General features: G+C 52.1%; 1 protein-coding gene across 1 annotated transcript in view; it reads left to right on the top strand.

Annotated features, from left to right (window-relative positions):
* LOC116820418 (uncharacterized) overlaps window positions 1-23,977 on the top strand; it is a 51,814-nt gene that overhangs the window by 22,434 nt on the left and 5,403 nt on the right. The window contains exons 12-16 of the mRNA XM_032772872.2: window positions 1,489-1,652; window positions 5,019-5,131; window positions 6,872-6,996; window positions 10,265-10,480; window positions 11,689-11,793. Coding sequence (XP_032628763.2) covers window positions 1,489-1,652; window positions 5,019-5,131; window positions 6,872-6,996; window positions 10,265-10,480; window positions 11,689-11,793 — 723 coding nt within the window. The remainder of the gene's footprint in view (window positions 1-1,488; window positions 1,653-5,018; window positions 5,132-6,871; window positions 6,997-10,264; window positions 10,481-11,688; window positions 11,794-23,977) is intronic.

Genomic DNA, 23,977 nt, shown 5'->3' with positions numbered 1-23,977 from the left:
AGAAGCAGGTCAGGTTTGAATACTGAGAAAGTAGGCTAGGGCTCTAGCCCAGCCCTGCCCCCTATGGCAGACATGGCCTGGCCCGGCCCTGCCCTCTGTGGCAGACACAGCCTGGCACAACCCAGCCCCCTATGGCAGACATGGCCCTGCCCCCTGTGGCAGACACAGCCCAGTCTGGCCCAGTTTGCTGTTTGCCATGGCATGTTGTGTGGGGCTGTGCTAGAATAGCATGGTACGCTATAGCCCAGCCCCCATCTGGGTAAATAAATAGAAAATTGAAAGTGGGAACGTGAGCTGGGACTGAAAAGACCAAAGGGGTGAGAGTGGGTAAGGAGTTGTCAAGGTATGAACCCCCACTCTGAACCTTAACGTCCAAAAGATGGGGTACCTGCAGGAACTCCTCTAAGCTTAATTACTAGCTTAGAAATGGTAGAGCTGCCACCACCCAAAAATATTGTGTTTTGGGGCACTTTCTGGCCCCCAAACCCTTCCCTGGGGACCTCAAGACCCAAACCCCTTGGATCTCAAAACAAAGGGAAATAAACCATTCCCCTCCTTTCTTCCTCCCAGATCCTCCCCTCCCTGGGTAACACTGGGAGATCCCTGTGATTCAACTCCTTGAATCTTAAAACAGAGGAAATTCACCTTCCCTCCCCTTCTCTCCCCCTCCCAGACTCTCCCTGAGAGAGAGACAGTAATCCTAACGCAGAGAGAACTAACGCAGAGAGAAATCAGGCTTTTCCTTTCTCCCACCAATTCCCTGGTGAGTGCAGACTCCCTCCCCTTGGGTCTCACACAAGAATAAAAAAACAATCAGGTTCTTAAAAAGGAAAACTTTTGATAAAAGAAAGAAAAAAGTAAAAATTGTCTCTCTAAAATCAAGATGGAATATGTTACAGGGTCTTTCAGCTTATAGACACTAGAGAGAATACTCCCCCCAGCACAAATACAAGTTGCAGCAACAGAGATACAACCCTTCCAGCAAAATACACATTTGCAAAATAAGAAAACAATTAAAAGACTAAACTGCCTTTCTAACTGGTACTTACTAAATTGAACAGAAGAGGCTGTTTCAGAAACTTGGCAATATCTGCTTACATGTCTGGTCCCTCTCAGAACCCAGAGAGAACCAAAAAAACCCCCAGAAAGCACAAACAAAGGCTTCCCTCCACCAGATTTGAAAGTATCTTGTCTCCTGATTGGTCCTCTGGTCAGGTGTTCCAGGTTTACTGCTAGTTAACCCTTAACCATCTGTTTATGACAGGAGTGCATGGGCATTAGCCCGGGGACGTGTGTGTGTGTCTGCCCTGAGAGGCAGGTTGGTCCCAGAGATGGGCCATGTTTGGATTTGGACTGAGCTGGGGGTTCTTTGGTTCTTTCTGATCATTTCCTCCCCCTGAGTGCTGTGCCTGCTTGGACGCTCAACTGCTGTTCCATAAGATGACCCTGAGCCTTTGTTTCTGAGACAGTGTTTTCTCTCCATGGCAGTTCCCTGGAGCCGCTGCCCCACGGAGCCTGGCTGGAGACACTGGAATGGTAGCTGCTACTACCTGGACTCATCCTTGGCCGGCAGCACCTGGCAGGAGGGGCTGCGAATGTGTCGGCAGTTCAGACAGACAGAGCTGCTGTATCTGACCTCGCACCAGGAGAAGGTGAGAGCCAGACAGCCCAACCCAGGGCCGGCGCTTCCCTTTAGGCGACGTAGGCGGCCGCCTAGGGTGCCAGGATTTGAGAGGGCGGCATTTTGCCGCCCGCGGCAGCAATTCGGCAGCGGGGGGTCCTTCCGCGCTCTGGGTCGGCGGCGGTAATTCTGCGGCAGGTCCTTCACTTGCTCCGGGACCCGCCGCCGAAGTGCCCCGAAGACCGGGAGCGCGGAAGGAACCCCCCGCCGCAGAATTGCCGCCAACGACCGGGAGCGTGGAAGGACCCCTGCCTAGGGCGCCAAAAACCCTGGCGCCGCTCCTGGCCTAACCCAGCAGAGCGCCAGAGACCCACTGGACTAGCATGTGCCTCAGGCCTCCGAGAGGACATGAGGCGGGGCAGGGCTCTAATCTGGGGCCATCGAGCTCAGCCGCCCAGCACTCTGAGCAGGCAGAGTCCTAACACTGAAACCAAGAGGAGCCAGAGGACATAGACCAGGGTGTGAAGAACTGGAAGGGAGCGGAATTGGCTGATTTAACTGTGTGTGTAGGAAACAAGCCCCCCCACATCTCTCACAGGTCATTGTCTCACAGGTCATTGCCTAACGTCAGGCATCGAGATGCAGAGGTGCTGAGCTCACCCCTGCACTGCGAGGACTCAGCGTTGCTGTGATCTCTAGGCCCAACTGTTTGAAATGTGGTGCAGGAGCTGGGTGACCATATTTCCCTGTGCTCAGTACGGGACACGCGGCAAAATTACTCTTATTCAAGCGAGTTCAACGGCAACCAGTCAGAACTAGGCAGCACAAACATTCAAATTAACATCAAGTTGACTGCGCCCCTGTTAAAAAGAAATACTGGGTAGTTGGATTCTTTGTATTTGCCTTCTTATCTTTAAGGCTTTGGAGTTCACAATGGGAGAGGTGATACCGCCCCCCCATCCCGCCCTCACACAGGGAGAGGTGACACCCCCCCCCATTCCGATCCCGCACGGGGAGAGGTGACACACACCTCTACCCTGCCCCTGCACAGGGAGAGGTGACACCCTCACATCCCGCCCCCTCACAGGGAGAGGTGACACCCCCCCATCCCGCCCCCTCACAGGGAGAGGTGACACAGTCCCCTATCCCATCCCTGCACAGGGAGAGGTGACACCCCCCTTCCCGCCCCCACATGGGGAGAGATGACACCCCCCCATCCCACCCCCACACAGGGAGAGGTGACACACACCCCTATCCCATCCCTGCATGAGGAGAGGTGACACACACCCCCATCCCGCCCCCACACGGGGAGAGGTGACACCTCCCCATCCCGCCCCCTCACAAGGAGAGATGACACACACCCCTATCCCGCCCCCGCATGGGGAGAAGTGACACACACCCCTACCCTGCCCCACATAGGCAGAGGTGACACAGACCCTACCCCACCCCCGCATGGGGAGAAGTGACACCCCACCCATCCCACCCCACACGGAGGGAGGTGACACAGACCCTACCCTGCTGCTGCACGGGGAGAGGTGACACACACCCCTATCCCATCCCCTCATGAGGAGAGGTGACACACACCCCCATCCCACCCCCGCACGGGGAGAGGTGACACCCCCCCATCCCACCCCCTCACGAGGAGAAATGACACACACCCCTATCCTGCCCCCGCATGGGGAGAAGTGACACACACCCCTACCCTGCCCCCACATAGGCAGAGGTGACATAGACCCTACCCCACCCCCGCATGGGGAGAGGTGACACCCCCCCATCCCACCCCCACACGGAGGGAGGTGACACAGACCCTACCCTGCCGCTGCACGGGGAGAGGTGACACACACCCCTATCCCATTCCCGCATGAGGAGAGGTGACCCACACCCCCATCCCACCCCCGCATGGGGAGAGGTGACACCCCCCCATCCTGCCCCCTCACAAGGAGAGATGACACACACCCCTATCCCGCCCCCCGCACGGGGAGAGATGACACACACCCCTATCCCGTCCCCTCACAGGAAGAGGTGACACAGCCCCCTATCCTGTCCCCGCAAGGGAAGAGGTGAACCCCCCCCATCCCACCCCCGCATGGAGAGAGGGGACATGCCCCCATCCTGCCCCCACACGGGGAGAGGTGACACCCCCCCACCCCGCCCCCGTGTGGGGTGAGGTGACACACACTCACTCCTGTACACCTCTCTCACAAAGGGGAGTGGGTAGTTGCCCAGCATTCTCTGCCCTCCATGCCTGGCTGGGCCCCAGGATGGACCTGCCTCTCTAGGTGCCTGGCGCTGTGTCTTCCCGAGGCAACGTGGGTGGGGGCACACCTGATTTCTATCAGGGTTCACACCAGAATGTGGCCAGCAGCAGCCTTTTGTCACTGTGTGGGAGGGAAGGGACGGGAGTTGCTTTCAGCTGCGAGGGAGAGGGAGAAAAAGTGACCTGGCTCATGTCTTTGCAGAGCTCATCTCTTCTCCTCCCCCCTCACTCTGCCCCGCCCCCACGTGGCTGGAAGCAGCTTGTCCCTTCCTACCTGCACAGTGTTGAAAGGCAGCTAACACCTGCAGGCTGCTGCTGGCCACCAGCATAACCCAGCTGCCTCCTGTCCCCCGGCTACAGTGTGGGCAGGAAGGGGTTAAGCCTTGGCATGTGCAGAGCTTGGCTCCTCCTGTCCAGCGCCCTGGGCCGGAGGGTCCTGGGCTTTCCCGGGGCGCTGGCCCAGCCAGAGGCAGGGGGGAAGGAAGGAACCTGCCGGCCAGGCTGTTTGTCAGCTCTGACCGACTAGGGGCTGGTTCTCCGCACAGCTGGGAGCAGGACGTGCCCGGCTGGGGGCGGGGGGGAGGTGAAAGGGAAAAGCAGGAAGAGGACAGAGAACTGGGGAGCATGTAAAGGACAAACAGGGGGTTGGGGGGACAGAAGAGGTGACACTCAACCGGCTGGCGCCTGTCCACATTCACCAGTTGCTGCAGCTCTCAGCGCGCAGCCAGTGCTGGCTGGAAACGGGACATGGGCGGTGCTCTGCTGGCAGAGAGCCAGCACACAGTGGAGGCTGCGCTGACAACCCAGCAGGGGGAGCGGCCGGTCCCAAGTGCTGCATCTTCGCCCCACTACCAGCCTTTTACACCCACACCCAACATCAGCCCCTGGACCCCCAACTCACTGCTGGTGGGCGGACAGCTAACGAGCAAGGATCCAGCCAGCAGCAGGACCTGCCAGTACTGATAGGGGGAGACAGAAAATGCGGGACAATTTTCATGTTTTAAAGAAAAAGTCAGGACACTTGCAGGAGGGCTTAAATACAAGACTGTCCCTTCAAAAACAGGACGTCTGGTTACCCTACACAGAAGTGTAAGAGGATGTCTTGCCCCTCAGTCCTGAGACTGTCCCGTTTCCTTCCAGGACTGGGTATGTTCAAACTTCGGGGGTGCCTTCTGGACAGGCCTGAATGATCAGACGGATGAATCCGTATTTCAGTGGACTACACGTGATCCCATCACCAGGCAGCTCGTGGAGTGAGCACTTGGCTTTCCTGATACTTGTTGACATGGACATTACATGAAAGCTGTTATGGCAGGGCCTGTGCAAGTCTTGGCCAAGCAGAGGAACACAGGAATCAGTAGGCTGGATCAGACACCGGTCCATTTAGACCAGTGTGCTGTCCCTGACAGTGGCCAGGACAAGACACTTCCTGCAGGGAAGGCGTTTGAAACCCCCCACTAGGCAATTCGTGAGTAAATCTCCCATCAGAAAAGTTTCTTCCTAAATCCCTGGAGTGGCTTCTGGCTCTTGCACTGAAGCATGGGAGTTTCTGTCTCCGAATGTTGTGCTCAGCCATCAGATGGGATAACGTCCTCATTATCCAGAGAAGTCTCTCCTCCTTTGTGAACTGCTGCTAAGCTATTGCCATCTGTTAGTGAAATGGGAGCTGGGACTGAGACCCAGCAAATATCCCAGCTAGGGGCCACCAAATGCCCACTGGGTGGGAAGATCTGTTCATCTCTGTGATGTGGGCTGGATTCACACACATCCCCTGCAGATGGAAGGCTCTGTAGATCATTAGCAACACCCTAAGGCAGCCAGCCCCCCATAGTGCTGATGTGCCACCGAGGAGAGCAGAGTTGTGTTCTGGAGAGAGACATCAGTTTGATCAATCTCTGACCCATGTGGTGCTCACACAGGGCGAGTCTTCTGCTCTCTTCACCCACAAGCAATGGTCTTGCCCCACACAGGCCATTAGCCAAGTTTGAACATATAACCTCCAGATATACAGCCCAGATCTCCATCCACTGCAGCTGGAGGAGGAACCGTTGGAAGAAGCCTGCTGTTACCCTGTGCGGGAGCAGCTATCTGTGAGCCAGCACTAAAGCACTGGGTGTCAGGATTCCTGGGTTCTGTGCCTGGCTCTGGGAGCCGAGTGGTCTGGTGGTTCGAGGCAGTGTAGCCCTGTTTGGGACACCTGCAGGAAATGAACCTGCGATCTCTAGATCTAAAAGCACCAGTTTCTGCCACTTGAAGGAAAGGGCTGTTCCTGGTAGCTCGGAGCAGGGGCAGAGTCCTAAATCGCTATATGTGGTCTAGCCACTAGAGGGGGACAAAGGTCCACGCTGTGGGAGTGTGTGTGTTGCATACATTCGTGACATACAGAACAACACAGCCTCCCTTTTTCCCAGGAGAATTTCCCAGGAAGGCTTGGTGGATTTGTCATCACTGTGTTTTTCTGAAAGCTCTGCTCTAGGGATTATTCGGGGTCGGTGCGCCAGCCAGTGCTATGCAGGAAGGGCAGACTAACTGATCAAGTGCCAGTTTCTGGCATTGGAATCTGTGACTCTGAACAGAGCATCATCCAAAGGCCCTAATGTGACAGTTCACAATTTGGCCAGTAGAGGCCTTTCCCCCCCCCCTCCCCCCAGTCAGGCTACCTGCCTCTCTATCTGGGAGTGCAGGGTGCTGCCTGGTGCCTCAGCTGCTCCTTGCAGAGATGTGTTTTTGCCACAGGTTTCAACTGTGCTGCAGGGAGCATCAGACACAGCATAACCCAACTTCTCTCTGTAAGGGCAGGTCTGTGCCAGGGCCTCCTGGGAGTTCCCACCTTCCTACCCGAAGAGAAGCACCTCTGAGCAGGCCAGGGGAACCAGGCTGCTGAAAGGAAGGGGTGGTGAGCAACGCTGGGCGTAGGGCTTAGGCGAGTGCTGGGGCTGGCCACGGCTTGCCACACAATAACAGCCCCGCTGTTCATTTATGTTTTGGGGAAGGCACTTACGAGACGACCCGGCGGACGGCGGCCTGAAGGATTGTGTGTGGCTGGATACAGCAAGCAGACTTCTAATGGATGCCAGCTGTGAGGAGAGAAAGCCGTTCATCTGCAAGTGCAGCGAGGGTAAGGGACTAGCCAGTGCCAGCCCAGAGCCTGAGCCCCACGCTGGCTTTCCCAGGAGCAGGATAGCACTTCCGCTGCATTGACAGCCCTGGGAACTGAGTTCATTAGCTAACCCCAGAGCAGGTGCAGCCTGGGCTCGGCTGTGGGAGCTTCCCCCCTCCCCCCCGCCACGGGAGGGGGCTGACAGGGGGCCTGTTCTTTCTGGCCTAGCTGATCCTTGGCCCTGCTATTATGACTGCCAGTAAGTGGGCAAAGTAGCGTCCGTTGTAGGGCTGGACAGAGAACAGGACAGGGATCCCCCAGCTCATTTCCCTCTGGGGCCAGCAAACAGACACGGCTTTAGTCCCTCCCAGCCCAGCAGAACTGCAGAGAGATGCTTGCTGGCCTCCCAGCTTGCAAAGGCAGCTCCAGTGGAAGTGCAGTGTCCTCCCTGGCCCCAGCCATCGCTCGCCAAGGTCCTGTGTCTGGTCAGTGCCAGAGGAGTAATGTGGGGCTGCTTTGGGCAGGACTCGGATGATTCTCCTTGATTCAGGGAGGTCCTTCTTTTGTGATCTCTTCTCTCACTTGTTGTACAGTAACTCCTCACTTAAAGTCGTCCCAGTTAATGTTGTTTCATTGTTACGTTTCTGATCAATTAGGGAACATGCTCATTTAAAGTTGTGTAATGCTCCCTTATAATGTTGTTTGGCAGCCGCCTGCTTTGTCCACTGCTTGAAGGAAGAGCAGCCTGTTGGAGCTAGCTGGTGGAGGCTTGGAACCAGGGTGGACCAGCAGCCCCCGCATCAGCTCCCCGCTCCCCTAAGTTCCCTGTGTGGCAGCCGTCCAGCAGGCTATCAATTGCCGGCAGTTCAGCTGTCCCTCCCCCACTGCCATGTGCTGCTCCTGCCCTCTGCCTGGGAGCTGTTCCCAGGAGCCTCCTGCTTGCTGTGGGAGGGTGGGGGGTGGAAAGAGGGGGGCTAATATCAGGGTATCCCAGTCCCCCCTGCTCACCCTATTTTCATAGAGCGGGGTGCGGGGGGGGGGGATGACAGGACAGAGCTCAGGACTGAGAGAGCTTGCTGGAAGCAGCTGCTGTCTGAACTTCCTGGTCTGCTTAAAAAGGCAATGTACTTAGAGTGGAGTCAGCGTACTTAAAGGGACAATGCACATCTAGCTCTCTCACACACAGGGTGTGTGTCCCTGTCTCTTTTTGCCATGGTGTCTCCCCTCTCTCCATTCGTGCTGCCTTGTAGAGTGTGAGGCTACATTAACAACAACGTGTTAACCCTTGAGGGCTCAGCCGAGTGCTAGTTCATCATTTAGCAGTAAGGCATTCCCTGGGAAATATCTCACCCTCTGATTCCACCACCTCAACCAAGCTTCACAATCATCATTGCTGTGTACAGTATTAAATTGTTCGTTTAAAACTTATACTGTATGTGTATATATATATATATATATATAGTCCTTTGTCTGGTGAAAAAAATTTCCCTGGAACCTAACCGCCCCCCCCATTTACATTAATTCTTATGGGGAAATTGGATTCATTTAACATCGTTTTGCTTAAAGTTGCATTTTCCAGGAACAGAACTACAAGGTTAAGCCAGGAGTTACTGTATAAAGCTTCTCTGTCCTTTGACCTGCCTCTGGGGTCTGGGATCTGTCAGAGCTCACAGGGGGCTGGCTCAAGCGAAATTTCTGAGCTCTCCAGGAGTGCAACTCTCTATTCCTGCAGAGTTTAGGAGCTCGCCAGAACTGCTGCCTCCTCCAACCCCTTAGCAGCCTCTTCCTGCAGGTGCACCCCAGTGAGCTCTGCCCTCCAGATCCTTCCCCCCTACCCACACACATGACCATTTGTCTAGGAGCACAACTAAAGCAAGGGGGTTTGGGGTGCCTGGGAAGGAACCTGCAGAGTTTAAAAACAGGTTCCTAAGCTTGGGAAGGCCTAGTTTATGGGTAATTAGTTTGTAATTGCATCTTCTTTAGAAACATCTTCCTTATAGCCACAGGCAAACCATCAAATTCGAGCTGAAAATAACCCCTAGCACCATGGCAGTCCAAAAAGTATCTCGCCTTTGATCTTTAATTACTTGTAATTTTGCAAGGAATTAAATTCTTAAAGCCAAATGGTAACAATTTGGCACGTCGTCTTAATAACCCCTTCCTTTGTGTCTGTAGCAATAGCAAGGAGTACACAGACTAGATCGCAATTCTCCTGGCACAGTGTATCCGCCTTGCTTTCCAAACAGATGTCCTTGATCCCCTGTTCCCAGCAACGCCCAGCGCTGGCTGGGGGAAGAGCTCAATGAGGGGCAGCAGCAGAAGGAATCCGAATACAACTGGAATTTGAACATGTGCTGGATTTGGAAGGAGGGTCACTTTCTGCTCCAGAATGTCACGTCCCGGGCAGAATTAGAAGCCCCTGTTCCTGCTGGGCCATGGGGAAGCTGAGAGACCTGGCACAGTCTGGGTGGGAGAACAGGCTGTGTGCCCCCATTCCCGTCACTGCCCCCGCCCCCAGGTGCATTTGTGGCTCCCCTGCTTTGGAAGCAGTTACATTCTCCTCTGCCTCCTTCACGCCGCCTCACAGGCTCCTGCCATGTGTCCCAATCAGAAAGTGGGACAGCACTGGGCCCAATCGTGTCCCTCCTCCACCTCCTTTAGTCTGCCCTAGTGGGGGAGCTGGCTGTGAGCCCTGCCCTCCAGCCCCAGCACAGGAAGCATGACAGGAGGTGGCTGGAAAAAGAGACGTGAGTTTCTGAGGGTGGGCGCTCAGCCCCTGTAATGTGTCTGACTCACAACAGAGGCACCCCAAATGGCTAGTCCCATGTGGAAAGGTGGCTCTGCTATTTGGCTGGGTGGAGGCAGTGAATCCAGTCCCAAAGGGAGTTTATTGGAGGCTGGTTCCTGCTGCAGCAGCACACCTGCTTACACTTCCTTCTGCCCCAGAGCATCCTTCTGCGCTGCCCATTTCCTGCCGCTCCTTTTGGCTTTAGCCGTGGCTGGGGTTTGAAGCTAGCTGTGGCTTGTTGGGGACACGCGGACACCTCTGAACTCCTGGGTGGCTGCGGGTTTCTGTTCCTGGTCATTGTCATGTGCGCTGCTGTGCCTGCAGCAGGACTGTCACGTCAAGCAACGCCATGGCACTGGGGCTGCAAGGGGCTAGTGCAGGGCATTTGCTGGCTGTGCGGAGTGGAAGCGAGGCCGTGGCTCACAGCTGTGTGTCTGATAGCACACATGTTTCACGAGAGACCCAGAGAAATTGTTTTTCACCCTCTTCTTCCCCTAGCTACTGAGTGGTTTGTGAAGCAGCCTGGCCGGGGCGTGGTGGGAGACCCAGCGTTCCTGCATCCCTCTGCCGAGAGCCTGGAGCAGGCCAAGCAGGAGTGCCTCCATGAGAGGAGCGTGTGTGCAGCCGTTATGCAGGCTGAGACAGGCGTCTACCTGATCAGCTCCATGGCTGGCATTATCTCCCGACCCAACTCCACACTCTACATATGGACCAGTAAGAGCAGATCCCCACCCAAAGGCCTCCCATCCTCATATCTGCAAAGTGGTAGCATGGCCTCGTGCTGAGAGCAAGGCATTGTGGGCCTGAGCCTACCCTGCCTGGCTCCTTGCCGAGTCATTGACACCCAGGCAAGGGGAGTGCCTGGGTATTGGTGTAGGGTGGGGGAGGAGCAGGCTTGGGGACTTAGCAGACCTGATTCTAGTTCTAGCTCTGCCACTGATCTGCTGTGTGACTTAGGTCAGTCAAGCCCATCAATCAGTGCCTCAGTTTCTTCTCAGTCCTAGCTTCACTGTTGGGCCACAGGGCAGGTAAACTGGGAATAAGCCTGGTGCATTGCCTGTATCCTGGCCTCTGGCACAGGGCGTGCTCCAGGGCAGGCTGGGGGCAGGGCAGAGACAGGGTGAGCGCTGAGGGTTGGGGGGAGGGAGAGGGAGGAGGCATGGCTGGAGAGGTCCTATGCCCTGCTGATTCTGTACCTCTACAAAGCCCCATGGGACCATTGGAATAGGGGTGTAAGTCAGGCCCAGCATGCCCTTTGTCCTGGTGCCAGTGTAGGATGAGTCTGTTAACCCATTTGTGCAACTTGGGGGACCAGAGGTCCCGATAAAATTGAGACTGTCCTGATCTTCAGGCATTTGTCCTGCATGCTGATCAATGTTTGGTCAGGACAAAATTTGTCCCAATATTTCGCACTCCTGGTTTGTTTTGTTTTGTTTTGTTCCGCTGGCGGGACTCCGCCTTTTTCCCCCCCTCTGCCGGCGGGACTCCAGGACTCGGTTTTTTTTTTTTCTACTGTGCTGGTAGGACTCCGCTTTTATTTTTATTTTATTTTTTTCCCCCTGTGCCAGTGGGACTCTGGGATTCCATTTTTTTTCTCTGTCTATCTGTCTGTCAGCAGGACTCCATTTTTTTTCTTTCTCCCCCCCGTGCCCCTCCTTCAGGACTCCATTATTTTTTTTTCCTTCTCTGCTGGCAGGACTCCGGGACTCCGCGCTTTTTTTTTTTTTGCTCCGCCAGCAGGACTCACCCCCCCTCCCATGTGTCCCGATATTTTCTTCATCCCGTCTGGTCACCCTATGTGTGACGCTTGCTCTGCTCTGTGAAGGCTGTCAGGGGGCTGGGTGGGTGCCAAGGGCTAGATCTGTTCACCCAGCCTATGGCCTGCTGCGCTCTGCTGAGCATCCTCTCCTCTTTGGTTGCAGTATGTGCTGAGGGGTTCAGCGGCCTGCACTGTCATAGATACACTGCCCCCCAAGAGCGACCCGCGTGTGATTGCAGTGGCAGAGTCCGGGTGTCGGCAGCCCAAGGTGAGAGCCCTGGCCCTTCTGCCGCCTGGTCTGGTGAGGTGAGAAAAGGGGTTGGGGGTGGCGGGAGCCTTGGGGTGTGTCATTCCATAGGGGATGTTAATTGGGAATCCTGCAGAAAGTGGAAACGGATGAATTGCTAAGGCAGATTATAAAAGAATAGCACAAGCATAGAATCCTAGAACTGGAAGGGACCTGGAGAGGTATCTAGTCCAGTCCCGTGCACTCATGGGAGGACTAGTGATCTAGACCATTCTTGACAGGTGTTTGTCTAACCTGCTGTTAAAAATCTTCAATGATGGAGATTCCACAATCTCCCTAGGCAATTTATTCCAGTGCTTAACCCAGAGCCATTCTTAGGATTTATGGTGCCCTAGGCAGGATTATTAAACTGGTGCCTCTGTGCCTGACTTGCTCTGAGCAACACAAACATAAGCTTACACTATTGGAAAACTTGCCACATGCATGTTATTAAAACCAGTTTAAGTTAATGAAGCACACTGTAATGCTGATGGGCTAGCACTAAAGAAATAGCACTATAGAAAAAATTCTGATTTGACAGAATGGTGCAAATAATATAATTTTTTTAATTTGTCACCATTTTACTGGAAATTTATATGAAGAGGTATTGAAACAAGGATTTTTTTTAATTAAAAGCAATATTTCTGGCTTTTGGCTGCAAAATCAGTAATGATGTCATCGTATAACAAAGACAAAGTGATGCTTGTTGATTGCAAGAATAACAAGACCAGTAAAGCGTTCCTGATCATTGCTAGAGGGAGATAGTTTGTAATGAGCTTTAGTTTTGAGAAACTCTTCTCCTGCTGCTACTTGTGCAGAAATTGTCAGTAGAAACGAGTGGCAATGTACACACAAGATATATATTTATCAACAAGTTTGCATGTGGCAACACTGATGCCAGTGTACTCAATACTTCGTACAGTTCAACTCCATTAATCAACATATCACTGTGCTTCAGGAGGCTCTCTAGTTCTGCAACTTGTATTAGTGCCTCTTTTCTTCTCTTTCGTTGAATTTAGTTCGCTCAGCCTGCTGCCAGCTGAGTAAGGAACCCCAGCTGACAGTGGTTGAGTGGCTCAGCTGGGCGCCAGCCACCAGCCTGCTTAGCCTGCGCCAGCCTGAGGATCTCTTGGGTCCCCAGGCCCAGCACGAGCGCTGAGTGGGGCAGCGACTGTGACCTCGCTGGCAATGGCAGCAGCCGAACCCAAGTACAAAATCAGCTGCAGCCACTTTGGCACGTTGTGCGTTAGGTTGCTGACCTCTGCTCTATACCAGTGGTCCCCAAACTGGGGATTCGTGAACCCTGGGGTCTGATCCATTACAGGGGTTCGGCCAGAATATTTCACTAATGACGCCAGAGGACCCGGGCACTGGAGACAGCAGATGGGACCCAGTTGCAGGTAGACACCCAAGGCCCCAGGGAGAGCGGGGCTGGGCAGTTTGGGCTGCAGCCGGGAGTCTGGCAGTCAGCGTGGAGCTGCAGCGCAAACTCAGTGCTCCGCGCGGGCTGTTAGCCCAAGACCCAGGGAGGGTGGGCCGGGCAGCTGAGGTGGCGCCCAAGTGCTGGCAGTCAGCAAGAGAGCCAGCAGCCTGAACCTCAGTGCTATGTGCGGGGCTGCAGCCTGAGTAACAGGAAGAGTGGGGCTGGCAGCCTGAGCCTGCCCCCATCAGCGGGGGAGCCGGCCAGCCGAACCCAGCCTTGAGCCCAGGAAGAGCGGGGGGCGGGCAGTTGGGGCACCATCACATGAGGAAATTTAACTTAAATCCTTGAAAATATTCATTTTCATGAGGGGGTTCATGACATTTCACAATTTAGTGAAAGGTTTGCAGGCTGTTAAGTTTGGGACCACTGCTCTGTACACTAGTAAGGAGATGAGCATTTACAGTTGTTGGAGGCTCTATTTAGCAGTACACAGGGCTATAGGAAAGTCAGTCAACATTTTTGTTTCTCTTATGAAAACTGGCCCACCTCCTTCCCATACCAAACTTGTCACAAATTTGGTCAACAACTTAATTTTCTGTTTTGAAAAATATTGATTTTTTTTTAAAAAATTGAATTGAATTCAGGATTGTAGCAGCATTTTGGCAAACAATTTGTTGAATGGCAATCTAAAAGGCAACACAGCACTGCTTTCATGCTTGGCTCAACCCCAGCCTGCTGGTCCACAGCTGCAGAGAAGAGGAGATAGGTGGAAAACTGCAGGACCCAAAATCCACCTTTGGGGTGCAGGTGCAACAGCAGCAGCAAACCCTCAGTCCGATCAACACTCCAGTGGCACACCGCCAGCCATGGACCCATGGGTGAAGTTAAGCACAGATCTTGATCTCTAGGGACAGGGCACCATGAAGCCCACAGCAGAGCTCATCCTGCCCTGTGCAGCTCCGCCGGGAGCGATGCGCTCCCAGCTAGGTGGACCAGATCCAGATATCCTGATTTATAGGGCCAGTCCCGAATTTGGGGCTTTGTCTTATAAGGCACCAAAGCCTATATAAGAAAAGACCCCAAAATTGGGACTGTCCCTATAAAAGTGGGACATCTGCTCACCCTAACCCAACCCCCATCCTGATTTTTTGCACATGCTATCTGGCTATCCCCAGCCAGTCCTGCGACCATTCCAATCCTGGCTGCCTGCCAAGGAAGTGAGTTACTTCATCTCATTCCTCAGTAGCAGCCAGGGATGGGAGGGGGAGAGAGGGGTGCCGTGGGGGAGGAGAAAGTGGGGTGCTCCATGGGCAGGGGGGAGAAGATGAATGTTATGGAGGACAACAAAGGATACTGCCAAAGCCGCCGAAACTGCCTTACCTCATGCGGGGGAAGGAGTCATACTCACAGGTGAGTTCCTTCCCCACCGCTCCAGAGACCCCAGCACAATCCCCTCTCTCAGACTGTGTCTGCATTCGTCTCTCTAGGACCCAACAGCCCTGCTCTACTGCTACACTGCTTCCCATCTGTCCGGGCTCCCGGCAGAGCGGTGCCCCCAGACCTAGTGGTGCCCTAGGCGGCTGCCTGTTCTGCCTATGGCTTAAGGACGGCCCTAGCTTACCACTCTGACAGGAAATTTTTCCAACCTAACTCTGTGCTGCGTTAAGCCCATGCTTCTTTGTCCTGTCTCAGAGGTAAGAACAATTTTTCTCCCTCCTCCTTGTAACAATCTTATGTACTTGAAACTTCTCATGTCCCCCTCAGTCTCTCTTTTCCAGACTAACAAAACCCAACTTTTTCAACTTCCCTCATGGATCAGGTTTTCTAGACCTTTTTTGTTGCTCTTCTCTGGACTTTCTCCAGTTTGTTCACACCTTCCTGAACTGTGGTGCCCAGAACTGGCACAATCTCCAGTTCAGCCTAATCAGTGCAGAGTAAAGCGGAAGAATCTTCTCGTGTCTTGCTACAACACTCCTGCTAATACATCCCAGAATGATGTTTGCTTTTTTGCAACAACGTTACACGTTGACTCATATTTAGTTTGTGGTCACTATGACTCCAGATCCTTTCACAGCACTCCTTCCTACGCAGTCATTCCCATTGTTCCTTCCTAAATGGAGTACTTTGCATTTGTCCTTATTAATTTCAGCCTATGATTCAGACCATGTCTCCAGTTTTGCCCAGATCATTGTTGAATTTAAATCCTTCCTCCAAATCACTTGAAACGCTTCCAGCTTGGTATCATCCGCAAACTTAATCAGTGTACTCTCTATGCTATTACCTAAATCATTGATGAAGGTATGACAGAACTGGACCAGAACCATCCCTGCGCGGCCCCACTCCTTATGTCCATCCAGCATGACTGTGAACACTGTAACTACTCTGGGAACCGTTTTCCTACCATTTTGCACCCCTTATAGTACTCCATCTAGGTTGCTTTCCCTAGCTTATTTATTGAGAAGGTCATGCGAGACAGTATCAAAGCTTTCACTAAGCGATATACCAACCTGCCTCTTCCCCAATCCACAAGGCTTGTTACCCTGTTAAGAAAGCTATCAGGTTGCTTTGACGTGATTTGTTCTTGACAATCCATGCTGACTGGCACTTTTCACCCTAAGAATCTCGTGATGTTGGAAATTGATTGCTTACTTATTTGCTCCATTATCTTTCCGGGTACAGAAGTTAAGCTGACTGGTCTGTAATTCCCTGGGTTGTCCTTATTTCCCTTTTTATAGATGGGCACTGTATTTGCCCTTTTCCAGTCTTCTGGAATCTCTCCCATCTTCCATGACTTCTCAAAGATAAGCATGTATGGACAAAATCAGAAACGATAAGGCATAAGATGGGTTACACCGAGCAAGGAACATAACAGCATAAGAAGAGATTCTTTAAATACATTAGGAGCAAGAGAAAGACAAAGGAAAGTGTAGGTCCTCTACTTAGTGGGGAAGGAATGCTAACAACTGATAACCTCAAGAAAGCTGAGGTATTTAATGCCAATTTTGTTTCAGTCTTCACTAAAAAGGTTAATGGTGACCTGATGCACAATGTAATTAGTATTAATAACCAGGGGGAAGGAACACAAGCCAAAATAGGGAAAGAAGAGGTTAAGGAATATTTGGATAAGTTAGATGTATTCAAATTGGCAGACCTGATGAAATTCATCCTAATATACTTAAGGAACTAGGTGATGCAATCTTGGAACCATTAGCAATTACACCTCTACCTCGATATAACGCTGTCCTTGGGAGCCAAAAAATCTTACAGCGTTATAGGTGAAGCCGTGTTATATTGAACATGTCCCGCCCGCCCCGGAGCACTGCTTTACTGAGTTATATCCAAATTCGTGTTATATCGGGTGGTGTTATATCGAGGTAGCAGTGTATCTTCGAGAACTTCTGGAGGATGAGTGAGGTCCCAGAGGACTTGAGAAGGGAAAACATAGCACCTGGGGAATAATAGACCAGTCAGCCTAACTTCATTACCTGAAAAGATACTGGAACAAATCAGTAAACATTCAGTTTGTAAGCACCTAGAGGATAATAGGGTTATAAGAATAGCCAGCATGGATTTGTCAAGAACAAATCACGCCAAACAACCGAATTTCCTTCTTTGAGAGGGATACTGGCCAGGGGCTAGGGAGGAAGCATAGATGTGGTATATCTTGAATTTATTAAGGTTGTTGACACGACTCCACGTGATGGTCTCATAAGCAAACAAGGGGAAATGTGGTCTAGATGAAATTACTATAAGTTGGGTGCACAACTAGTTGAAAGATTATACTCAGAATAGTTTATTAATGGTTTGCTGTCAGACTGGGAGGACATATGTAGTAGGCCCCACAGGGTCAGGCCTGGGTCTGGTACTATTCATTATTGTCATAAATGACTTGGATAATAGACTGGAGAGTGTGCTTACAAAATTTGCAGATGACACCAAGCCGGTAGGTGATGCAAGACCTTTGAAGAACAGGATTAGAATTCAAAACAACCATGCCAAATTGGAGAATTGGTCTGAGTTCAACAAGATGAAATTCAGCAAAGATGAGTGTGAGGTACTACGCTTGGGAAGGAAAAATCACACGCACAACTACAAAATAGGAAGTAACTGGCTAGGCAGTACTACTGCTGAAAAGGCCCTGGGGGTTATACTGGATCACAAATTGATCATGAGCCAAAAATGTGATGCAGCTGCAAAAAAAGATAATATAATTCTGGGGTGTAGTGACAGGAGTGTTGTATGCAAGGCCAGGTCTACACTATAAACTTACATCAATATAAATAGGTTGCTCGAGAGTGTGCGACGCAGTTATACCGACTTAACCCACATTGTAGATCGCATTGTGTCGATGGGAGGGCTTCTCCTGTCAACATAGCTACCGCCTCTTCTGGAGGTGGATGAACTATGCCAGTGGCAGAAAGTGTCCCATCAGTGTAGTAGCGTCTTCACTGAAGCACTACAGCAGTGCAGGTGCATCAGTGTAGCTGCACTGCTGCACCGTTTTGTGTGTAGACCTGCCCTAAGACATGGGAGGTGCTTGCCCCACTCTGCTTGGCACTGGTGAGGCCTCAGCTGGAGTCCTGTGGCCAGTTCTGGGTGCTGCACTTTAGGAAAGATGGAGACAAATTGGAGAGAGTCCAGAGGAGAACAACAGAAATTATAAAGGGTTCAGAAAACCTGACCTATCAGAAAAGATTAAAAGAACTGGGCATGTTTAGTGTTGAGAAAAGAAGACATGGGGGGATCTGACAAGAGTCTTCAGCTAAGTTGGCCGGTATGAAGAGTACTGTGATCAATTGTTCTTCGTGTCCACTGAAGGTAGGACAAAGAAGCAGTGGGCTTAGATTCTGATTCCAAGGCCAGAAGACCATTGTGATCATCTATCCTGATCTCTGGTGTAATGCAGGCCAGAGACCTGCCCCAAGATAATCCCTAGAGCAGAACTTTTAGAAAAACACCCAGTCTTGATTGACAAACTGCTAGTTATGGAGAATCACCACATCCCTTGGTAAATTGTTCCAATGATTAATGACTCTCACTGTTAGAAAATGTAGGTCTTATGTCCAATCTGAATTTGTCTAGCTTCAACTTCCAGCCATTGCTAGAGTCCCCCGCCCCGTCAGTATGGCCCACGTTCTTTGTACCTAGACAAATACATTTACATTTAGCCATATTAAAATGCATATTGTTAGCTTGCACCCAGCTTACCAAGTGATCAAGATCGCTCTGAATCAGTGACCCGTCCTCTTTATTTACTGTTCCCAGGGCCGGCTTTAGGACGATTCAGCTGATTCCCGGGAATCGGGCCCCGCGTCTTAGGCGCCTTTTAAATTTTTTTTACTTACCCCCGCTGAGGTCTGCTCCGGGGTCCTCCATGGCCGGGCCACGCTCCCCTGACCAAAGCGCCACCGGGAGCGCGGCTGCCCTGCAGCCCCGCTCTCCCGGCTGGAGCCCCGGCCAGAGCACGGCAGCTGCCCGCGCGGCCACACCTGAGCCCCGCGCGGTGTCGGCAAGCCCGCTGCCCCGCTCTCCCAGGGAGCTCCAGCCGGAAACACGCAAGCTGCACGCAGCCCCGCAGTCCCGGCCGGAGCCCCGGCCGGAGCGTGGCAAGCTGCCCCGCAGTCTGCTCTCCCAGCTGAGCTTCGGGCCCTTTAAATAGCCCACAAAGCCTGGGAAGCGGGGGCTCCAGGGGCTATTAAAAGGGCCGGGGCTCCAGCTGCCCTCTGCACTCCGTCCTTTAAATAGCCGCCGGAGCCCTGCCGCCCCCATGTATTCTCCAGGGCTCCCGCGGCTATTTAAAAGTTCCAGGGCGGGTAGAAGCAGGGGAGCCCTGGGCCCTTTAATAACGCCCAAAGCCCTGGATAGTGGGAGCTTGGGGGGCTATTTAAAGGGCCGGGCTCCAACTCCCTCTGCTGCACCCTGCCCTGCCCACACCAGCTGCCTCCCCTACCCGCAGCCCTCTGCACCCTGTATCAACAGCCAGCCCCTGCCAAACCCCCTGGCCCTGTCTCCAGCCACCCCTGCCAAAAACACCGCCCTGTGGCCTGCCCAAAGCCAGCCAGCCCTACACAGCCCTGCCCGCACAGCCCTGCACACTCTGCCCACATACCAGCCTCAACCCCCTGCCCTGTCTCCAGCCAGCCCTGCACCCCTTGCTCTGCCTGCAGCCGACCCTACCTCCAGTCAGCCCTGCCCTGCCTAACCAGCCCCATGCCACTGCTGCCCTGCAGTTCCCAGGGCAGTTAACCCTGCAACCTGTTGTCAATGAGGGGGGCAGGGAGCCAGCTGGGACCGCACACGGCACACCCAAGGGATGCAGGGACCCACACATGTGAAACGGCGGTCATTAATAAGCAATCAACAGCATATATGATGCTATGTACATAATATATAATTGTATTATTTATATAGTTATGGAAAGTAAATAACACATGGAAGAAATGAAAGACTTTTTTTTACACTTTTTTTTTTTAGTCATCTCTGCCAGGGCCCCACCGAAAATGTTCGAATTGGGCCCCGCACTTCCTAAAGCCGGCCCTGACTGTTCCCCCAATGTTTGTGTTGTTTGCCAACTTTGTCAGTGATGAGTTTGTTTCTTTTAGGTTGTTGATAAAAATGTTAAATAGTGTAAAGCAGGGGTTCTCCAACTGAGGGTTGGGACCCCTCGGGGGGTCGTGTGGTTATTACATGGGGGGGTTGCAAGCTGTCAGCCTCCACCCCAAACCCTGCTTTTCCTCCACAATTTATAATGGTGTTAAATATATAAAAAATGTGTTTTTAATTTATAAGTGGTTTCACACTCAGAGGCTTGCTATGTGAAAGGAGTCACCAATACAGAAGTTTGAGAACCACTGGTGTAGAGCCAAGAACTGATCCCTGTGAGAACCCCCTAGAAACACACCCACTTAGTAAAGCTGTCCTGTTTATAGTTACATTTTCTAACCTATCAGTTAGCCAGTTTTTAATCCGTTTAATGAATGGCCTGTAGTTGTCAGGGTCACCTCTGGAGCCCTTTTTAAAAATTGGCATCACATTAGCTTCTTCCAGTCATTTGGTACAGAAACTAATTTAAATGATAGGTTACAGGTGACAGTTAGTAGTCCTGCAGTTTCACATTCGAGTTCCTTCTGACCTCTTGGGTGAATAGCATCAGGTCCTGGAGACTTATTACTGTTTAGTTATCAATTTGTTCCAAAACCTCCTCTAATGACACCTCAATCTGGGACAGTTCCTCAGATCTGTCACCCAAAAAGAATGGCTCAAGTTTGGGAATCTCCCTCACATCCTCAACAGTGAAGACCGATGCAAAGAATTCATTTAAAAGCAGCAAAGAATCCTGTGGCACCTTATAGACTAACAGACATTTTGGAGCTTGAGCTTTCGTGGGTGAATACCCACTTCGTCAGCTACCCTCTGAGAATTCATTTAGTTTCTCTGCGATGGCCTTATTGTCTTTGAGTGCTTCTTTAGCATCTCGATTGTCCAGTGGCCCCACTCATTGTTTAGCAGCTTCCTGCTTCTGATGTATTTAAAAAAATATTTGCAATTACTTTTGGAGTCTTTGGCTAGCTGTTCTTCAAATTCTTTTTTGGTCTTTCTAATTATACTTTTACACTTCATTTGCCAGAGTTTATGCTCTTTTCTATTTACCTCACTAGGATTTATCTTCCACTTTTTAAAGGATGCCTTTTTGCCTTTCACTGCTTCTTTTACTTTGTTGTTGAACCACGATGGCTCTTTTTTGGTTTCCTTACTATGTTTTTTGAGGTATACATTTAAGTTGAGCCTCTATTATGGTGTCTTTAAAAAGTTTCCATGCAGCTTGCAGAGATTTCACTTTTGGCGCTGTACCTTTTAATTTCTGTTTCACTAACCTGCTCATTTCTGTGTAGTTCTCCTTTCTGATATTAAATGCTACAGTGCTGGGCCGCTGTAGAGTTTTCCCCACCACAGGGATGTTAAATTTAATTATATTATGGTCACTGTTACCAAGAGGTCCAGCTATAGTCACCTCTTGGACCTGATCCTGTGCTCCACTTAAATCAAGGGAAATCAAGCATTGCCTCTCCTCTTGTGGGTTCCAGGATTCGCTGCTCCAAGAAGCAGTCATTGATGATGTCAAAAAACTTTATCTCAGCATTCCGTTCTGAGGTGACATGTGCCCAGTCAATATGGGGATAGTGGAAATCCCCCATTATTAATGAGTTTTTTATTTTAAAAGCCTCTCCAATCTCCCTGAGCATTTCAGAGTCACTGTCACCATGCCAGAGTCCTGCGTGGCTTGGGCTGTGTTGTGTGACTCAGTGTTGTGTATGGCTTGGGCTTAGCTTTGCCAACCCTCCCAGATTGTCCTGGCGTTTCCAGGAATTAAAAGATTAATCTTTAATTAAAGATAATGTCATGTGATAAAGCCTCCAGGAATTCATCCAACCAAAGTTGGCAACCCTACTTGGACTGTGGTGTGGGACCCAGTATTGTGAGTAACCGGGGCAAATCTGGGTTGTGTTGTGGGACCCAGTGTTGTGGGTAGCTGTGGCAGGTCTGGGCTGTGTTGTGGGACGCAGAGTTGTGGGTGGCTGGGGCAGGTGAGTGCTGTGTTGTGGGACTCAGTGTTATGTGTGTCCGGGGCAGGTGAGGGTTGTGTTATGAGACCCAGTGTTGTGTGTGTCCGGGGCAGGCGAGGGCTGTGTTATGGGACCCAGTGTTGTGTGTGTCTGGGGCAGGTGAGGGCTGTGTTGTGGGACCCAGAGTTGTGCATGGCTGGGGTAGGTGAGGGCTGTGTTGTGGGACCCAGAGTTGTGCGTGGCTGGGGTAGGTGAGGGCTGTGTTGTGGGACCCAGAGTTGTGCGTGGCTGGGGTAGGTGAGGGCTGTGTTGTGGGACCCAGAGTTGTGCGTGGCTGGGGTAGGTGAGGGCTGTGTTGTGGACCCCAGAGTTGTGTGTGGCTGGGACAGGTCTGGGCTGTGTTGTGGGAAGTCACGTGGAGCATTCCGGCTGGGGATTAGTGTTGAAATCCAAGCTTTGCTTTAGGACAGAATAATAAAATCAAGCTCTTGGCATGTCAGGATAATTAAACTGGTTCCTGCTCTGCGCCCTTTGGTGTTGTTTGCAGGAGGGCTGGCAGGATGTGAGGCATTTGTTTGTCAGTGTACTTTTCTTTCTGGACTCTCTCAGGTGGAATGATTGGGAAGATCTCTCTTAGGGGGAACGGATCCCATGATTCCCCACAGATCTGTGGGCAAGGTCTTGTTTGCTGGTGTCCAGAGCTCAGATACAATGGATCTGCCAGTTCCCTTCCTGCTGGTGCCCAGAGCTGTGCTCCTTCCCTGTGACTGCTCAGAGTCCGTCTAGGGGGTTCCTGTGGCGAATGCAGTGCCAGTGTCAGCTGAGAGCCTGCAGCCTGGACTCTGTTTATTCACAGAACAGATCCAGCATGAGTGGGGGCAGCAGCAGCTTCCTCCTCCCCCCACACCAGCTGGCAATGTGCCTCAGACCTTGCACTCATCTCCCCTGTGCAATTGCTCAGTGAGTCTTGGGCCTCTCTGCTGAGATGCCAACAATGGTGCTTCTCCTGCCCACTGGCAGGGGACTCCATGCTGGGGTAAAGCTGGTGCAAAAGCCCTGACACTTCCTATGCCAGCGGCCCCCTTGCCCTTGGCATAAACAGGAAGAGGGAGTGTGTTGGGAGGGAAAGGGCAGCGCTACCCCAGAGACCTTACGCCTGTGGTGCAGTCCTGCCCTGTGCCATGACCCGGCAGCCCTGAATCGTGAGCTGTGGCCAGCATGGATGGTGTGGAGCCTGGAGCCCTGTATCATGCTCAGTGTCTCAGCGAGCTCGCTGCCAGAGCTGGGTAAACAGCAGCAACAGCTCCCTGCTCGCCCACCGCTCACCCTGTAGTACTGCCATTCTGGTTACTGTCCCCTGTTGGATCCCAGCTGAACCTGTGTGCACATGTGTGGGTGTGAGTGAGTGTGCATGTGTATTTGTGTGAGGGGGGTGCATACATTATGTCCACACACGTGTGAGTGTGTGTGGTAGCATGTGTGTGCACAGGTGCCTAAGAAGAAGTGATGTTTTGATTACATTTCCAAGTCTCTCTCTCCTGGCGATGTGATTCCTTTCATGCCAGTCCTTCCCAGGGCAAGATATTCTCAGCCAAGTTCCAGAGCCTTGAAGAGAGCAGGCTGGAGCGGGAGCTGCCTGTGTCCTGACAGGACCCTGGGGCTAGCACCACCCAGTCAGAGCATGAGGGCCTGAGCCGAGTCCAGGACGACGCCCTACGCCGAGAGCGAGGCATTGGATTATCACTTGCAGACAAACTCAACTCTCCCCAGGGACTGGAGCACCGCCTTCTGGGGCTGGCATTCTTCAGCTACCCAACTGCTTGTTGGCCAAGGGAATGGCCTGGAGCCACTCCTTTCAGGAACTCGTTGTTGGGGGGCCAGGGTCCTGGGCGTTCGATACAGGTGCCCTTATGGGTGGAGGTAGGGTGACCAGATGTGACTAGATGACCTCCTGAGGACCCTTCCAACCTGATATTCTATGATTCTATGTCCTGATTTTATAGGGACAGTCCTGATATTTGGGGCTTTTTCTTATATAGGCACCTGTTACTCCCCACAATCTCCTCCCTTGGTTTTCACACCTCTACTGCTAGAACAGGGCCCCATCCTCCCTGATTGAACTAACCTCGTTATCTCTAGCTTGCTTGCTAGCATATATATACCTACACCTGGAAATTTC

Source organism: Chelonoidis abingdonii, chromosome 24, assembly GCF_003597395.2.
Source record: "Chelonoidis abingdonii isolate Lonesome George chromosome 24, CheloAbing_2.0, whole genome shotgun sequence".
Taxonomy (NCBI): Eukaryota; Metazoa; Chordata; order Testudines; family Testudinidae; genus Chelonoidis; species Chelonoidis abingdonii.
Note: the sequence above shows the minus strand (reverse complement) of the source record. Positions and strands in the feature narration are given on the sequence as shown.